Raw genomic sequence first — 17113 nt, forward strand, 5'->3', positions numbered from 1 at the left:
GTTTAGTGGCTATACACAAGATCAAAATACCAAAATCAATAGAATTCTACACAAGAAACATGTAAGAAAGAAAAAATAATTCACGATAGCAATAAAATAAACTTATATAAAACTATAAAATCTTAGTAAAGACAAGTGAAGGGCCTGAAAAAATAATAGAGGCATGCCTTACTTCTGGATGAGAATATTCAACATTATACTTCTACTTCTCCTCAAATTAATCCAAGTTGTAATTATATCTTATCAAAATGTGAATCCAAATATTTTATGGCAATTTACAAAGAATTATCAAAAGCACCTCTAACAAGTTAAATGCACAATATCCAAAACTCCTGACAAAGAACATAAACAAGAGAGAACTGTCAAAGATGTTAAAGTATGCTAAAGTACCATGTTGAATCATAAGAAATCACAGACACTAGATGACTTCTAACTTATAAAAAAAGAAATTCCATAAGTTTCAACTAATAGTAAGTAAAACTGATGCAGACACAGGAATAAACAAAGGTTTGTTAGGAATCTGAGTCTGTTAAGCACTCAAATTTCTCCAACCCAATCGCTTCCACATTCACAAACCCCTTTCTAAGTAGTTAAGAACCAGACATGAGTCCGCTAAAGTATTTAAATCAACAAAGTTTGGACAAAAATTAGCAGGTCTTCTTTTCCTCATCCCATTTGTCTTATAATTCCAGACAAAAACTGAAAGTAAGGTAGAAGAGGAGGTGCAGAGGGGTAAGCTTCCTCCAACAATCCTAGAGAGGGAAGGATATCTGCTTTGAAGGACAAGAAAAAACAAAACGCCAGAAAAACATCCTAGAAAGTAAAAAAACACCAAGCTAGAAAGCCTTCATGCTCTTAACAGAAAGGTCAGTGTGACAAGAAGATAGTGAATAAACTGAAAGGGATACAAAAGGAGCCTAGAATAATAGGAGCAGTAATAAAAACAGAGGGCCAAGTTAGAAGTTTAGATTTTATTCTACGAGCAATGAAACGTCAAATAATAATTCATATTTCAGAAAGATTTGTCTAGTTCTGGCATGAAGAATAAAGTATGGGGAAATTAGAAAACCAGAAGACCAAATTAGGATGCTACTATGAAATCAAAGATAACAGTCTGTGCTAGGGTAATGGTAACAAATGGAGAAAAGTATAAAAATTCAGGGTATACCTTAGAGATCTCATACACAATACTGTTTCGCTTCCTATTATCCCAACATAGCTTTTTAGCAATAGAAACCCTCTTTCTTTGGGAAACCATTCTATAAGGCTTAGATAGGAATGTCCTCTCCTAGTTCACTTCCTACCTAGGATACAAAAACATGATATAGTCTTGAACAAAATATCTTTTTCCTTAGTGACTATCTGGTTCAAGAATGTAAACATAACCAAAGTTAGGCCAACAAGATTATTTCTGGAACCAGGAATGACTTATTCTCTCATATTGTTAGCCCTAAAGACAATGTAATCCTAGAATTATATAAGACATTAATTATCCCCCAATATCCACACTACCCTTCTTCTTTTAGTAAAAGACTACTACTTCTCTACATGTTTTATCGGATTACATCCCCACGTAGCAAGAGCTAAGTCCTAGGTGTGGTTGTGTAACAAAGTTCTGGCTGATGGGATACAATGGAAGTGATGTTTGCAACTCCTTAGTCAATTCTTTAAAAAGGAAACTGTGCTCACCTGTTTCTTATTTTTCATGGGCTATGTTTACTAAGGCTGTCAAAAAATACCACAGACTAGGTGTCTTAAACAACAAACTTTTATTTTCTCAGAATTCTGGAGGCTAGAAGTCCAAGATCAGGGTATTTACACATCTGGTTTTTCCTGAAGCCTCTTTTCTTGGCTTGCAGATGGACACCTTCTTCCTGTATCCTCAAAAGGCCTGTGTATGAATCCCTGGAGTCTCCTTCTGTGTCCAAATTTCTTTTTCTTTTAAGGAAACCAGTCAAATTGGATTGGGGCCTACCCATGTGACCTGATTTTCCCTTAATTACCTTTTAAACACTTTATCTCCAAATACAGTCTTATTATGATGTAGTTGAGGTTTCAACTCATGAATACTGGGGTACACAATTCAGCCCACAACAAGCTAGAACATGGATGTAATGCTGGTCAACCAGGTTAGACCTTGTAGATTAAATAAAGTCAACACCCAAGGCAAAGGTATCCATAAAGCATTCTGTGATGATGGAAATGTTCTGTATCTGCATTTTCTAATATGGTGGGTGCTGGCCACACATGATTATTTAAATACTTGTCTCCTATCTGAACCACATGTGTTTTGAGTATTTTTTGCTGAAAGAATTCACCTAATACCTTAACTAATACAGTAAATTAGAAGTGAGGTATTACCAAAACAAACTCCTAAAAACTCTTGATGCAACTCGTAGAACAGGTAGCAAGAAAATGAGCCTCAAGCTGGAGAGCTAGTGTTAAGTTGTACAGTTCCAAAGTATTTAGTAAAATTCCTGCCTACAATAAGAGGGAGGACATATCATGTATCTCTGAAGTCTACAGCTCTAAGAAAAGCCAATTAGAGAAACTGAATTATTTGTTGTGTGCTAGAATATTGGTTAAAGATCAATCCACCTACAAATAAAGTAGTTTCCAAGTAAAAACGGACATGAGAAAGCAACAATAAGAGAAGTTCAACCTACAAGAGTTCAGTTAACTTGGATCTCTTTAGGCTAGAAAAGGCAACTGCTTCTGTGCTCTAAATGCTCTGTGTGACCGCAAAAGTTCTTTGCCAGACAGCAGCAAAAACAGGTTAAGAGTGTTACCTTCCCAGGCTGGGGTTGTGGCTCAGTGATAGAGCACTTACCTGGCATGTGTGAGGCCCTGGGCTCAATCCTCAGCACCACATACAAATAAATAAATTAAAGATCCTCTGACAACTAAAAAAAATATATATATTAAAAAAAAAAAGAGTGTTGCCTTCCCACCTGTGATGGTGTCTAATATGTCAACTTGGTTAGGCTAAACTATGAAAAAGAAAAAAGGGCAGCAGCCATTTGTAGCATCAATATCTTCCCTCAGTTATTCAATTAAAAACTAATCTAGATGCTGCTGTGAATTTTGCAGATGTAATTAAAGTCTCTAATCAGCTGACTATAATTTGGGATAATCATCACCAGTGAGCCTGACTTAGTTATCTCTTACAAGAGATCTAGTTCTTTCTGGCAAAAATGGGGAATCCAAACAATAGCTAATTCTGTACTTGTTTTCTCTTCACTTTATCTTCCCCTCATGACTACCTGTGGAGAACATTTAACCAATGCCCATTAGTTCCAGCTTGCCCACAATCTTCCCTTTCTGCCTGCCTGCTTTATGGAATTCAGACTTGCTTAATCAGGCTTCACAATCACATAAGCCTGATTGTAATACATTTCTGAATCCACCTATCAATACATAAATCTCCTCTGCATCTCTTCTAGTTTAACCTTGACAGATATATCATCCAGAACTATTAGTTTAGATATCCTCAAGTAGCCAGGAAACATGGGAGAGTGGAACCAACCTAGTACAGAGCTAAGTAAATCAGGTTTCAAAAACATATGACTAAAAGAGATCTTTTGCTATACAATTAATGTCATGGTCCTGATTTAAAGAAAATGGAACAAACTCATGAAGTTTTTGAGAAGAGTTTTACCACTAAAGTACAGTAATGACTTAAAGAAATATATGATTAAACTTAAATCCTGCAAGCCCTCAATCTATACCAACTGCAGGTTGGTGACAAAAGTGTTACAGTTCCTAGGGGTATCATACTCTCCAATACTACTATACTTCAGACAGGGTCAAGAAACGTTAACAAACAGGTAAAAACATCTAAAGAACAAAGCCAAGACACAGAGGGCAATTAAAAGAACATTCCCTTCACAGAACAAAATTAGTTTAAAAAGGAATTTGCTAGGGTAAAGTCATCACAACTTCCGCCCAAAAGGATTTCATTATTAACAAGAACCAATCATTGTTGCACATTTCCTATTCTCTTTTTTAAAGGAGCTTTTGTTATAGTTATCCCATTCCTACTCATCACTATACAATAGATTAAGAAAGAAGATAACAGATTAATAAACTGAATTAAGAAAAAGGTATAAGAATTAATGTACTTGACTTTCACCTTCAGTTCTACTATGAATGAAATGGAATTCTGAATTGATTCTCTTGATAAGAATGTTGCATAGCCAGATTTGAATCCAATGATCAAGAATAAAAGTTTAAATTGGAGATGTAAATCTGAGTCACGGGAATAGATAACTGAACAACAGAGGACTAAATAAAACCATCCAGTGGAGACCAGAAACATGACAGGGGAAAAAAAGATAGTGGGGAGATGAGGTGCTTAAAAAAAAAAAAAAAAAAAAAAATCAAAGAATATATAGTGAAACCCTAAGAATAAGCAAGAAAATCAACAAGAGGCAGCTAGTAAAGGAAAAACAGAAGAGATAGTATTATAAAAGAAAAGAAGTAAGGATTTTTAATAAGCAAGGGTTGGTCAATTGTTACTGAAAAAGTAGATTATGAATGGACACAATAACTCAACACTACAAGCAAAAAAGAAATCCAAGTATCTTTAAGAAACAAAATATTGAAGTATCAAAAGAAACTTTCTAAAAATTTTTAAATACTGGGTGCACAAAGTCTCTGTAAATCATAAAACAATAAAATTTACCAAAAGAAAAATATTGCCCAAATTGTGAAAGCAATATAAACCAAAAATATATGCAATGAGTAACACCATAAAGCATTAATACCCATAAATATAAACACCACCAATTAACGACTAAGAAAAAGACAGCCCCAGTAGAATAACTGGTGAAGGACAAAACAGGAAAATTTCAAAAAGAAATCCAAATGAACAATAAATATAAAAATTCACCCATTTTGACAGTAATTGTCAAAGTAAAAAGACAAAATACAATCCTTTGCCTAAAGAATTTTTTAAAAACCAAGAAAACTGATTATATCTAGGAGCATTCTCAAACTTGTGACACAGTAACACTTGAGGTTGGTGATCAAATCTAATACGTGTACATCCTCTGGCCCAGTCCAACAATTTCATTTCCAGAGACCCATCCCAAAGAAATACTTTTGTATTCAAAAACAAATGCAAAAGTATGTTTGTTTCAGCCCTATATTTGTAATAGTAGCATATAAAAACAATCTAAATGTCTACCCACACAAAAAGATATAAATTATGAATATTCATACAATAGAACAGTCAGCATAAATGTGAATATCAAATTCCAAGGTACTCTCAGACACACACACACACACACACACACTCTCTCTGTCTCTCTGTCTCTCTCTCTGTCTCTCTCCCCCTCTCTCCACAAAAAGAAACTAGAAGATTTGATTATGAACCAAGTTGTTAACAGCATTTAATCTGAGAAAGTGGGATTAAAAACATTATTTAATACAAAAATTTAAGTATGAATGTATTCATTAGTTTCTGTAAGTAAATAATCACTATCTGAAGTCTCCAACTGATGTTTAAATAATACTCAAAGAAGCTTTCAGTAAAAGTTTTAAGTAACAATTCTGCTCTTAATGATAGATAAATATTTGACTGATGTATATCAAGGAAAAAAATGAAAAGACAAGTTACAGAAAATGATTAATTCTAGACAGCAATATTTTGGGTGTTTTTTTTTCTACTTTTTAGAGGTTTTTATCAAATTTTCTACAAATACATTATGTTTTTACAAGTACATGTAATATATAACTAGTGATGTTTAATAATATGAAACACTGTATTTGAAATCTAATTTAAAAGATTATTTTCCACCTTACACAGTCCCGTAATTCTATTTCTCTTATTTTAACAGATCTCTATGTGCAGCAATCACCAAATATATTGATACATGTACCCCTTTGCTACTAGAAAATCTTCAGGGTAAAATTATACTGAATAACTCCTAAATGTAATTTAGTTGTCAAGGACACTCTGGAAAAAATGGTACATATGGCTCTCATCTAAATACCATAAATTGCTAAGTTACACTGAAAACTAACACAGACTTCCAAATAAAGTGACTATACATGACCAACATCATCTACATAGTTGATTAGTAGTTTCATCTCAATAAGAATTTAAATTTTATGAATCTAGGAAAAACACCTTTTGTTCAAATCCATAAATATCCCTAGCTGATTGTGGGAGATCTCAACAATGCTTCATAAACATAGTTTAAAAAGTATGCTAATAGTGGTAATTATCTCCTTGTGAGGTGAACAGGGAGCCTACAACCTGGGAACAAATTTTTATCCCTCACACATCAGATAGAGCTCTAATCTCTAGAGTATACAAAGAACTCAAAAAGTTAACAAAAAAATAAATAACCCAATCAACAAATGGGCCAAGGACCTGAACAGATACTTCTCAGAAGAGGATATACAATCAATCAACAAATACATGAAAAAATGCTCACCATCTCTAGCAAACAGAGAAATGCAAATTAAAACTACTCTAAGATACCATCTCACTCCAATAAGAATGGCAGCCATTATGAAGTCAAACAACAGTAAGTGCTGGCGAGGATACTGGTGGGACTGCAAATTGGTGCAGCCAATTTGGAAAGCAAATGGAGATTCCTTGGAAAGCTGGGAATGGAATCACCATTTGACCCAGCTATTCCCCTTCTCAGACTATACCCAAAAGACCTAAAAAGAGCATACTAGAGGGACACACAGCCACATCAATGTTTATAGCAGCACAATTCACAATAGCTAGACTGTGGAACCAACCTAGATGCCATTCAATAGATGAATGGATAAAAAAAATGTGGCATTTATACACAATGGAATATTACTCGGCACTAAAAAATAACAAGATCATGGCATTTGCAGGGAAATGGATGGCATTAGAGCAGATTATGCTAAGTGAAGTTAGCCAATCCCTAAAAAACAAATGCCGAATGTCTTCTCTGATATAAGGGGGGTGACTCAAAATGGGATAGGGAGGAAGAGCATGAGAAGAAAATTACCACTAAATAGGGAAGAGAGGTGGGAGGGAAAGGGAGAGAAAAGGAGGGAGACGGGGAATTGCACAGAAGATGGAAGGAGACCCTCATCGTTATACAGAATACAGGTATGATGTTGTGAGGAGGAAAAAAAAAGTGTGTCACATTAGATTGTGTAGGGAGATGTGATGGGAGGGGAGGGCAGGAGAAGGGGGGATAGGAAGGGCAGCAGAATAGACATTATTATTGCTGTATGTATATAGATGACTGTATGACCAATGTGATTCTGCAACCTGTACAATCAGAAAAATGAGAAATTAGACCCCATTTGATTCAAATGTATGAATTGTCAAGATCATTGTACTGTCATGTGTAACTAATAAAAAAAATAATAAAATAAAATAAAAAGAGGGCCAATATCTCCAAGTACAAAAAAAAATCATAAAGAAAACTAAATGCTATCACTGTGCAAAGTTCCCTTGGAGGTAAATTTTACTAACTACAACATGTATAAATTCATTTAACTTGTACACATTTAACACATGCAATGATTTTAAATAGAGCTAATTTTATCACATTCACTGGGAAAGAAATGGCTGAGACTATTAGATATTGAAAAAAGCCACACACATAGGAGACACTAAATAAATGGCAAATAAAAGAATTAACTCCTCCATTTCATCTCACACTAATAAGACCTCTACTAGAAACTTTGCAATAGGACTATTTTCATTATTAATTCCATATAAAAGCAAGAGAAACAGAACACAGACAGAGACAATAATAGGGTCAAAGGCGGAAATGGAAAGAGACCCAATAAGACATGAACAAGAAGAATTCCTTTTATTTTCAAGTTTCAAGCTTAGGGTGACAGAAAGTGGTAAAGGAGATCATATTCCCAAGTTAATGCACACGTACTCTAAATTCAAAATTAATGAAATCAATCTCTCCACAGATTCCTCTGAAATATTTTTCAATCAAATGTTTTTAAACTATTTAGGAGATGGATCCAGGAGGAACATGGGTGAAGCTTCATGATTGAGTACATGTTTAGCAGGCACAAGGCTCTTGAGTTCAACCTGCAGCAACAGCAGAGGAATTAATTTTAGGACAGGTTTTTATTTCTTCATGTTGGTTTTTACTTTTCTATTCCTCTATTTTACAGGGGTATAAAAGATTAATTTAGACCATATACGTCTTTGGGGAAGGTGGAAGAAGGGACACAAAATTCTCTGCTGGAGATGCATAGCTATTAACTACTTCCATAAATATGCTACCCCTAGTCTGTAATTCCAAATAATCAAGAAATGAAAAATGTACTTGTTTATTTTCAAAATAACACTATCTGACACACCTCAGTATTTTTTCCATAACTCAATTTGAGTAATTTATTAATTTGAATATTAAGTAATAAGCAATAAGAAATGTAATCAGGTAAAATCTGCAGTCCTCTTTAATGGTAGATTCCATCCTTAAACCCTCCAATCATTTGAATATTTTCACATTCCCTTGTTTTAGTCATCACTTTCATAGAACAATAACAAGAAACATATATAATCTATTTTGTGTAGATACATCATAGCATTATTTAAAATAAGAATTATGATTTTGGTTATCTCTAGTACCTTTTTTAACCTCACTCTACATCATACTAATCTTTACCCAAAAAAACCATGCTGTATTTCAGACCATTTACCCTAAACAGCACATTTCCTAACCCTGATTCATAAAAACTTATTTAACATTTTCAAGTTATTCTCAATAATCATGTTGTCTACTTCCACCAGCACAATTCAGTATATCTGAAAGCATTAAGATTTTACTATATCTAATTATTTACAAAGACACTCAATAATACTGATTCCAACAGGAATTCCTAAAGGACTCTGATCTTCACATTTTTCCTTCAAAACTCTGGTTTTATCTCTTAAAAGATAAAGTATAACTATATTGCTCCAAAATTCCACCTCACCTCATGACTAAAAATAGTTTTTAAAAAAAAGTAGTTAAGCATCCTAAATCAGGAAGAGTATTTTGTTTCTGGGTTGCAAATGGATAGACACACCTCTACCAGACAGGTAAGGTTTAAGGGTCCACTGCAAAAAAACTGCAACCAAATACTCTTACCTTAAGATGTAAAGTTCCAAATAATTCCCACAGTAAGTGGGTAATAAAGGAATTTTATGAAATATTCTTACTTCATACATCTGACTTCATGAAAAGCAAGACTTGTGTAACAGCACTGTACAACAGGAGACATAAATATAAGGAAGACAGGTTTCTGCCTCCAGATCTGACACCTGTGGCACACTAGATATAAACTGCTTCATCAACTAAAGGGCTGAAGATTTAAAAGAAGATTTTAAAGAGTAGGCTAAGGGCTGTCTTATCAGAAAGAACTGATAAATCTTCAATTTACTTCTTCACAAACAGGTCTTCTCTATTACCACATCACCTTCTTAAAAGCAGTTTCTAAACTTTAAACAATCCAAATAAATTGCTGCCAGATTCCCTATCTCAGCTGTGAGAATGCTTCAAAATAACAAGGTACTAGATCTCTCTGGGTGTCTAATAAAAGATCTCCACACATACTATGGAACTGGTGGGAAAAAAAGGAAAAAAAAAAAATCCTTATAAGCACTTCAACAAAATCTTGTTATTCATCCTAACCAGAGTTAAAATTCCTGTTTTAAAGGGGATTTTTTTTTTTTTTTTTTTTAGTTTAGTTTAGTAAGAAAAGATTATTTTGAGAAGTAAAAATCTCGAGAGACAGGGAGAAGTAATAATCTCAGGGAGGGTAGCTTTCACTATAGTTTTCATTTTGTTAATAATTGTTAGCCACATGTTTTAGGAAATGGGTATATTTATCTGTACTTTTTTCTGTCCCCCCCCCCGCCTTTTTTAATGTATTTTTCAGAACAAGAAAAGGAAAGAAAGATTTGGGGTAGCCAGTCTGTGTATGGTGGTTATCTTGCTGCCAAAAAAATATATTCCCCTATGTACTATCTGAACTTTTTTGAACACTATCAGAAAATGTTAATATTAGTGATGCTGCCACTCTATCAAACAGCATGCTACAGCATGTGAATAAGTGAGTGAATAAATAAATGAACAAGCATGCTTTGATTTAAAAAGATCCAGGTTAAATACTCTTCTGACACTTATTACCTTTCATGTTTTTTAAAATATTTTTTAGTTGTTGAAGGACCTTTATTTTATTTACTTATGTATATGTTGTGCTGAGAATCAAACCCAGTGCTTCACACACACGAGGCAAGCACTCTACCACTAAGCTATGACTCCAGCCCCACCTTTCATGTTTTTAAAATCTGAATAACCTAAGGGACTGACTTATCAGGCATTCAGCAATCAATGCCTATTAGTTTGACTGATTTTCTCTTTAATACATAGGGGAAAAAAACAGAAGTATGAGAATTAAAAAATTGAAAGATGCTGAAATCCAAACCTCTGCTATTCAGAGTCCCCAGATCCAAGAAAACCAAAAGTTCTACCCCTCTCTAGGTTTCCAAAATGAATTCTGGATCTTCCCTAGGTACTAAGTATTCACTGATAATGTTTTTTTTTTTATGAACTACTACACTGAAGCAGGATAGGAAACAAAATAATAGTTAAAACAAAAACTACTGCCTCAAAGAGCTTAACATGTGGTTTACAAATACTGCTATATTCATTAACAAATGAAACTAGGGAACATGCAAGTTTCTCTGGGATGGCTAATTTGGAGTTCTATACTTTTCTTTTTTTAATATTTATTTTTCAAATGTAGTTAGACACAATACCTTTATTTTATTTATTTATTTATTTATTTATTAATTATGTGGTGTTGAGAATCAAACCCAGCTCCTTGCACATGCTAGGCAAGCGCTCTACCACTGAGCCACAACCCATCCCCATTCTATGCATTTTGACATTAAAAAACAAACAGAAGACTGGGAAATAAATCGAACAGTAATTTTAAAATATTTTCTTATTTCTCCTTTATTCTCAACCCTCTCTATTATGTCTATAAACAGATTTTCCCTAGCCTTGCAAATCCTTTTAATACTAAGTCAGTACTAATTCATTTACTTGTCCCCCTTGTCTGAAATTTCTCACTAGGTTGGAATTCTGATCAAATCCTACTGTATTTACAACTGAAAATAAAGCCCTAACTTTTTAAGACCAAATTTTTTCCACTTTGAATTTTGCTTTAAAAAACACTGATGTCATTCAATCACATTAAAAAATTCATTCAGCAGAAGGTAATGTTATTTTGAAAATGAAGTATAAGCCCTTCAACATCTGCCTTGCAATATTTGAGTAAGAAATTTAATTTAGCCCACTAACTTCAAAAGAAAAGGATTGTGGCTTTTATGTTGGGAAATATATTTCTCTTTTCCATACTGGTCAATCACCCACTGAAAGCCAAAAAATTATGCATTTTCAGTTTTTGATCTAAAGTCTTGTGTCAAATAGAAGGGGAACAGGAAATGGAGAGCTCTTGGCCTTATACTTTCATTCCCAGCTCTATTTGAAATATACACATTATACAAGATGTGATTATCCGCCTCTAAAATACTTAAGGAAAAATCCAATTCTCAAAAACCTACTCTAATGTTTAATAAGAATTATACTCAGGTTCTTCAACATTTAAATAAATCTCTTATTAAATTGTCTCTTCTTTCCTCCCAGTTTTCCTTTTAGCAGATAAAAAAAATACCTATCATTTTTTCATAACTAACCAGTATATTTTTGTTAAATACACTTATCCTTCACTTTTTCAGGTTAAATACTGCAAAAATATAAACTTTCATATCTAATCTTTTGATGATTTTCACTAGGATTAGCTCAAAATCAAGTTATCCACATTTTTTAATTGTGTTGTCTACAACAATGAAGTAGGGGAAAAAAAAAAAAAAAACACATAAAACTTTTAAATACTATGATTCTAGCCACAAGACTTGCTAACTCCAGAAAGTTAAACTTCTGCTAACATGTCAGGAAACAGTAATCAAAAGAAAAACATTGCACAATTCACCCAACTAGCCTATGGTGTACAATAACCATGTGGTTTATTTCTTTGCCTTGATCAAAGAATGGAAGCATGTGCAACAATACAAACTATATTATCTTTTGTCTGCTCCTTCCTTATCATGTGTATGTACAGATTTTTTTTTTATTGGCTGCACTTTCTTACACATTTTTCCTGACTCATCTTCATTACAAATACAAATCAACTGTTTACACCACTGGCAAAAGACAGTACAAAGCACACTGAAATCAAAGCAACACTCTCCTAGTTGGTCAAAATCAACTTATGCCATTTCTATTTTTCAAGGAAAACACACCTGATAGACAAAATTAACATCTACAAACTTACAGTCGTTCATGAAAGAAGTTATTAGGACACATTCCAATGGACAAAACTATGTAGGAACGTTGAGTTTGCAGCACACTATTCCTGCAAGTATTACATTCAAGTATCATGACCTCATTCCAAACCAGAGCTTGAAATTTTGTTGGAAAACTTTAAATCTCAATAAAATATCACAGCTATTTTGCTCATTGCTACATAAATGGGTTAGCTTCCAATTCAGTGCCTATGTTTTTGAAAAGAGTCAGAAAAGAGATACAACAGAATAAAATTATTTGAAAGTGCACTAATCTGAGCCTTTAAAAAACTGATTTCCACTTACCACCCACAACCAGTTTCCTCTAAATCTTTCTGTCCTCATTTTTAAAATAAAGAGGCTGGGATAATTTTTTTCTAAAATGCTTCTCCACTCATGAGAATAATCATAAAATTGAATGATTCACACCTTTCTCTTCATTACTTCAAATGCAGCGTGAACACACTATCCTGAAACATTCCATTAGGCCAATATAAAATATATAAATGCAAACCTATCCTCAGAATCCAATAGGCCAAACAAACAATAGCAGGGAGTGTCCATCTTTTTAATATAATTTATGTATATTAAATTCCAACTCTACCTACATAACTTCATCCACTCTGAGGTTTAAAAAAAAAAAAATCTGGTGTTAGGCTAATGAAGTCTCAAAACACTTTAAAAAGATACTTCTCTATTTGACCAGAACCTGTATGCAATAAATGCAATGTTCAGAAAACCAGCCTTCCACCACGCTCTATGTTTGTGGAAAAGAACAAGTGTTACTTCAAGATAATTAAGTTGTTCTCTTAGAACTAAGTTTTAATCAACTTTTAAAGCTGTTTTCTTCTGCCACCTTCTTTCTCCAGATTAAGATTTCTCAAACTTCTATTTCACGGGGAGACAAAAGAGTTATAAAAGAGCTGATAACAACTAAGGCTGACTCTTAGTTGATCAGTATGGTATGTTTTACTGAGCTTTTGGTTTATAAGCCGTTCTTTGAAGAATAAGATCCTGCAACGCCGCCTGTCTGTGGACCCAGGAAAAATTATAAACAGTTATTATGAAACCAGATCACTAGGACAAATCAAGAGGCCTTTCTATTTCAACTCACTACAACCAAGCCTGGTTGCAAAACAGACTGTTTGCTGCCCCTTATTATTTGAAAAATAATAGGTCCCAGCTTAATTCTTTCCACTAAGGAAGCACCTGATGATATATGTGTATGTATAGGTAAGGATCAAATACATTTTTCATCCACTGAGTTATTATAAATGTGTAAGGATAGAAGATGAGTTCATCTAAAATCCTTGAGATCTAAGAAGCGAAGGTTACTTCAGCAGCCACAATGGTTATGAAAAAAAACCTGCAGCACAACAGTATGGAAAAGTACAGCCTATCACGTGTCTCCCACACCACACACTTAACTCCAAGTCCATTTACAATCTTAGGGTCCCTCCAAAACTGCTCCCCTCCACCTCACAACTGGAAGAAATCTATCAACCTCCTCCTAGGGTTCCCAGAGAGACTCATCTACCTATTATCTTACTCCTCCCGTTTTAGCTCCGCCCCCGCCTCAGGAATAAGTGGCCCTACTGGCCCCAGGCAGACCACCCTTCTCCGGGGTGTGCAAATGGGGAGTCTAACTAATTTTCTCCATCCTTACCGTGTTAACCATCCCAGATAACAGGCTGTTCACGAACTCTGTGGTCCTCCCACCCCCACGTGTCAGCTACCCTCCCCCACGTTCCCACACCTCACAATTTAGGCCGAGGAAAGAAAGGGGGCAGTTGAAAGCCTAGACCCCAAGATAGACCAACCTAGAACAATCTGTCCCACCGCAAGTCCCCTCCCACCTTCGGCCCCAAACCTTTACAGTCCCTTCCTCCCTTTGAAACCAGGCCCTTGCCTCAGAAACCTCCTCTTCCTCGTCGTCGTCGTCCTCTTCTTCCTCGCTGTTGTTGCTGCTGGTGCCGCCGCCGCCACCTCCTCCTCCGCCGCCGCCTCCGCCGCCGCCGCTGTTGTCGCTGTCGCTGCTGCTTTCGCTGCTGCTGGGGGGTCGGCAAGTCCGGTTACGCTTGGCCTTGTGGTGTTGCTGCTGCGGCGGCTTCTTCTTCAGGAGCAGGTCGCAGACTCGCACCATCCCACGAGGAGACGAAGCCGAGGGAGCCCCGCTGCCGCCGCCAACGCTGCCGCCGACCTCCGCCGCCGCCGCGGGGGGGCCCGCCACCGCCGCCACCGCCGGGGGGCTCCCTTCTCCCTCAGCCGCCGCCACCGCCACCGGAACCGTCGCCTTCTCCATCCCCAGGAAAAGAGGGAGGGCGCGGACGGAGGAGGGGCCTGGGGGCTACGCTCTACCGCGACTTCGGCCGCACCGGGGCCGACACAGCGTTTGGTGCCGCCTCCGCCGCCACCGCCTCGGTCACCTCTACTGCCGCCGCCGCCGCCGCCGCTCCGCCAGCTCTCACCTCGTCTCGCGATACTAAGGGCGGGGAGCCTGACGATGGGAGGGAGGGAGCGTGAGGGAGCAAGGCGCGGGGGTGGGGGGGGGTGCCGAAGCGTAGAGGGAGACGGATGTCGAGGGACCCAGAGGAGGGGAAACTAAAAAGACGCAAGGGAAGTGTGCCCGGGGTTGCTTCCGATGGGAACGGCAAGGCAGAGCAGAGGTCGCGGTTTCCGCCTGAGTACCCACGAGCGCAGGGATTTCTTCTCTTTCCCCGCTACTTCCCCCACATACAGCCCTCCCTTCTTCCTTCCTGGCTAGTGATTAGAACGCAGCCGCAGGCGGAAGCGCAAGTGACGCCATCAGCCGTCGCCTGAGCGGTAGCGCGCGGGTGGCCAAAAATCGAAAGGGAGATTTCGAGGGCCGGACCCGGACCGCCTGGGCGCGCAGTTGCGGGGAGTGAGGGCGGGCTTCCAGAATGCGAGGCGAGTGCGGAAGCGCGGTACCCACACTTTGTTAGCAGTCAGCGGGGTCCGCCAGATCCGGGAGGTGGGGCCTCGCTCTGGACCTGTTGTGTGGAGTTTTAGTCTGGCCATTTTTTTTCCGACTCCAAATCCGGAATTAGGGCTTTGGATCTTGAGAGGTGGCTTTGAGTAAGAAAAAGAGCCCCTCTTGCCTAAGTTGAAGTCTTGGATCAGAGACTTCCTGGACCTGAGTATTACACATGTGTAATGTGAAAAAAGTAGATTAGGCGATGTGTAAGATCATTACAACTCAAAGAGGAGAGAAGATGTGGGATCTGTGCCGGAGTTTGCAGACGATTGTCTCTAATCTAGCTGTTCCACTTCTAACCAGCACAACTTTTATCTGTGAAGCGAGCGTCATAAGTAATCATGTTTGTCTCCATACATCTCTTTGAAAGAATATTACTGTCGGGATTCTGAGATCATTTTTAAGTGTCTGGAGAACTTGCAGAAGTTTTGAAATGATAGTGTAACTTATTGAACTCAGAATTATCCATTTCTGTTCTAGTACGAGTATAGTGGCATAAGGAAAATGAAGCAAACATCAAAGACAGACGTACTGGCACAAGATAAAAAGTGTGTCTCAACTGACATAGTTGCCATTTTAAGACTGCTAAGTTTAGCCAAGCGTGCCTGATTTTTTTTTTTCATAGCATTTTTCTTTTTAGCACTAGCATGCCATATGAAATGTGGGCAGTTGCCAGTACTTTACAGAGTACCGCAGCAGAATTGGTGATGACTAAATCAATTCATTCAAGCAGAAAATCATCATGTGCCTACTGTGTGCGTTACTCGTGAAATCAAAGTCTCTTTCCAGGGGCTTTACAGTATAATAAGTGCTATAATAAGTATGTGTACAAAGTGCTCACCATCTGCCTATTCCTCTCTGCAGCGTTTTGTGAGTTCCAGTGTAGAACAGAAAACTATATTGTGTATCTTACCACTACATATTTAGGGTCTGTAATTTCAGGTTGATCCCTTCCATTTTATTTTTCCTTCAGCACCTTTGTCTCCTTTCCTCTTGAATACTTTTTTGCAGTCTTTTAATCCCAAACAAATTTCATTATATGACATCACACTTCACAGGAAGATTGAGGCAATTAAGCACAGATTCCTTCAATTTTCCAAATGCTCGAAATTTCCTGATCTTTTCACCAGTATTAGAGATATGAGAAACTTACTTTTCTTATGCAAGATTAACTCTCCATCCATATTCTAGTTCCAGTTCCTGTCTTTCTTATCTATTTGTTTGTTTGTTTATGCAGTGCTGAAGATTGAATCCAGGGCATCAAGGATAGTAGGCAAGCACTCTACCACTGAGCTGCATCCCTAGTCATTTTATTGAGACAGGATCTCACTAAATTGCCCAAGCTGGCCTTGAACTTGTGATCCTCCTGCCTCAGGCTCCCAGATGGCTGAGGTTACAGATGTGTGCCACCATGCCCCCAACTTCCATTTCTATTTCTGTCTTCAGTTCACCACAAATGCTGATTCCTTATCCTTATGTAATTTTCATTGTATTTCCTTCATAATAAAACTTTATTTAAAAAGTATTCTATTTCCAGTGTCTTGTTATCTGAAATTGGCTCATCAACCCTCTGCAGTCAAGCTTCTGTACCTACTTTCTATACTATCAAAAGTGATCTCTTTAAAATAGTTCTTTTTTTTTCTTTTTCTTTTTCTTTTTTTTTTTTTTTTTGGTATTAGTGTTGAAGCAGAGGCACTTAACCACTGAGCCACATCCCCAGCCCTTTTTTATATTTTGTTTAGAGACAGGGTCTC

At 37.0% G+C, this 17113-nt stretch overlaps 1 protein-coding gene and 1 long non-coding RNA gene across 7 annotated transcripts in view; one reads left to right on the plus strand and one right to left on the minus strand.

Moving 5' to 3' along the window:
- Ankrd17 (ankyrin repeat domain 17) overlaps positions 1-14945 on the minus strand; it is a 147646-nt gene extending 132701 nt beyond the window's left edge. For all 6 annotated transcript variants that reach the window (XM_071614337.1, XM_027950848.2, XM_027950847.2 and 3 more), the window contains exon 1: positions 14274-14945. In XM_071614337.1, coding sequence (XP_071470438.1) covers positions 14274-14666 — 393 coding nt within the window. In that variant the 5' untranslated portion in view covers positions 14667-14945. The remainder of the gene's footprint in view (positions 1-14273) is intronic.
- Positions 14934-16884, plus strand: LOC139706410 (uncharacterized). The gene is made up of 2 exons (XR_011707974.1): positions 14934-15292; positions 16597-16884. It is a non-coding gene; the product is annotated as an uncharacterized lncRNA (long non-coding RNA).
- Positions 16885-17113: the final 229 nt, after the last annotated feature.

The sequence above is a fragment of the Marmota flaviventris genome, chromosome 7 (assembly GCF_047511675.1).
Source record: "Marmota flaviventris isolate mMarFla1 chromosome 7, mMarFla1.hap1, whole genome shotgun sequence".
Lineage (NCBI taxonomy): Eukaryota > Metazoa > Chordata > Mammalia > Rodentia > Sciuridae > Marmota > Marmota flaviventris.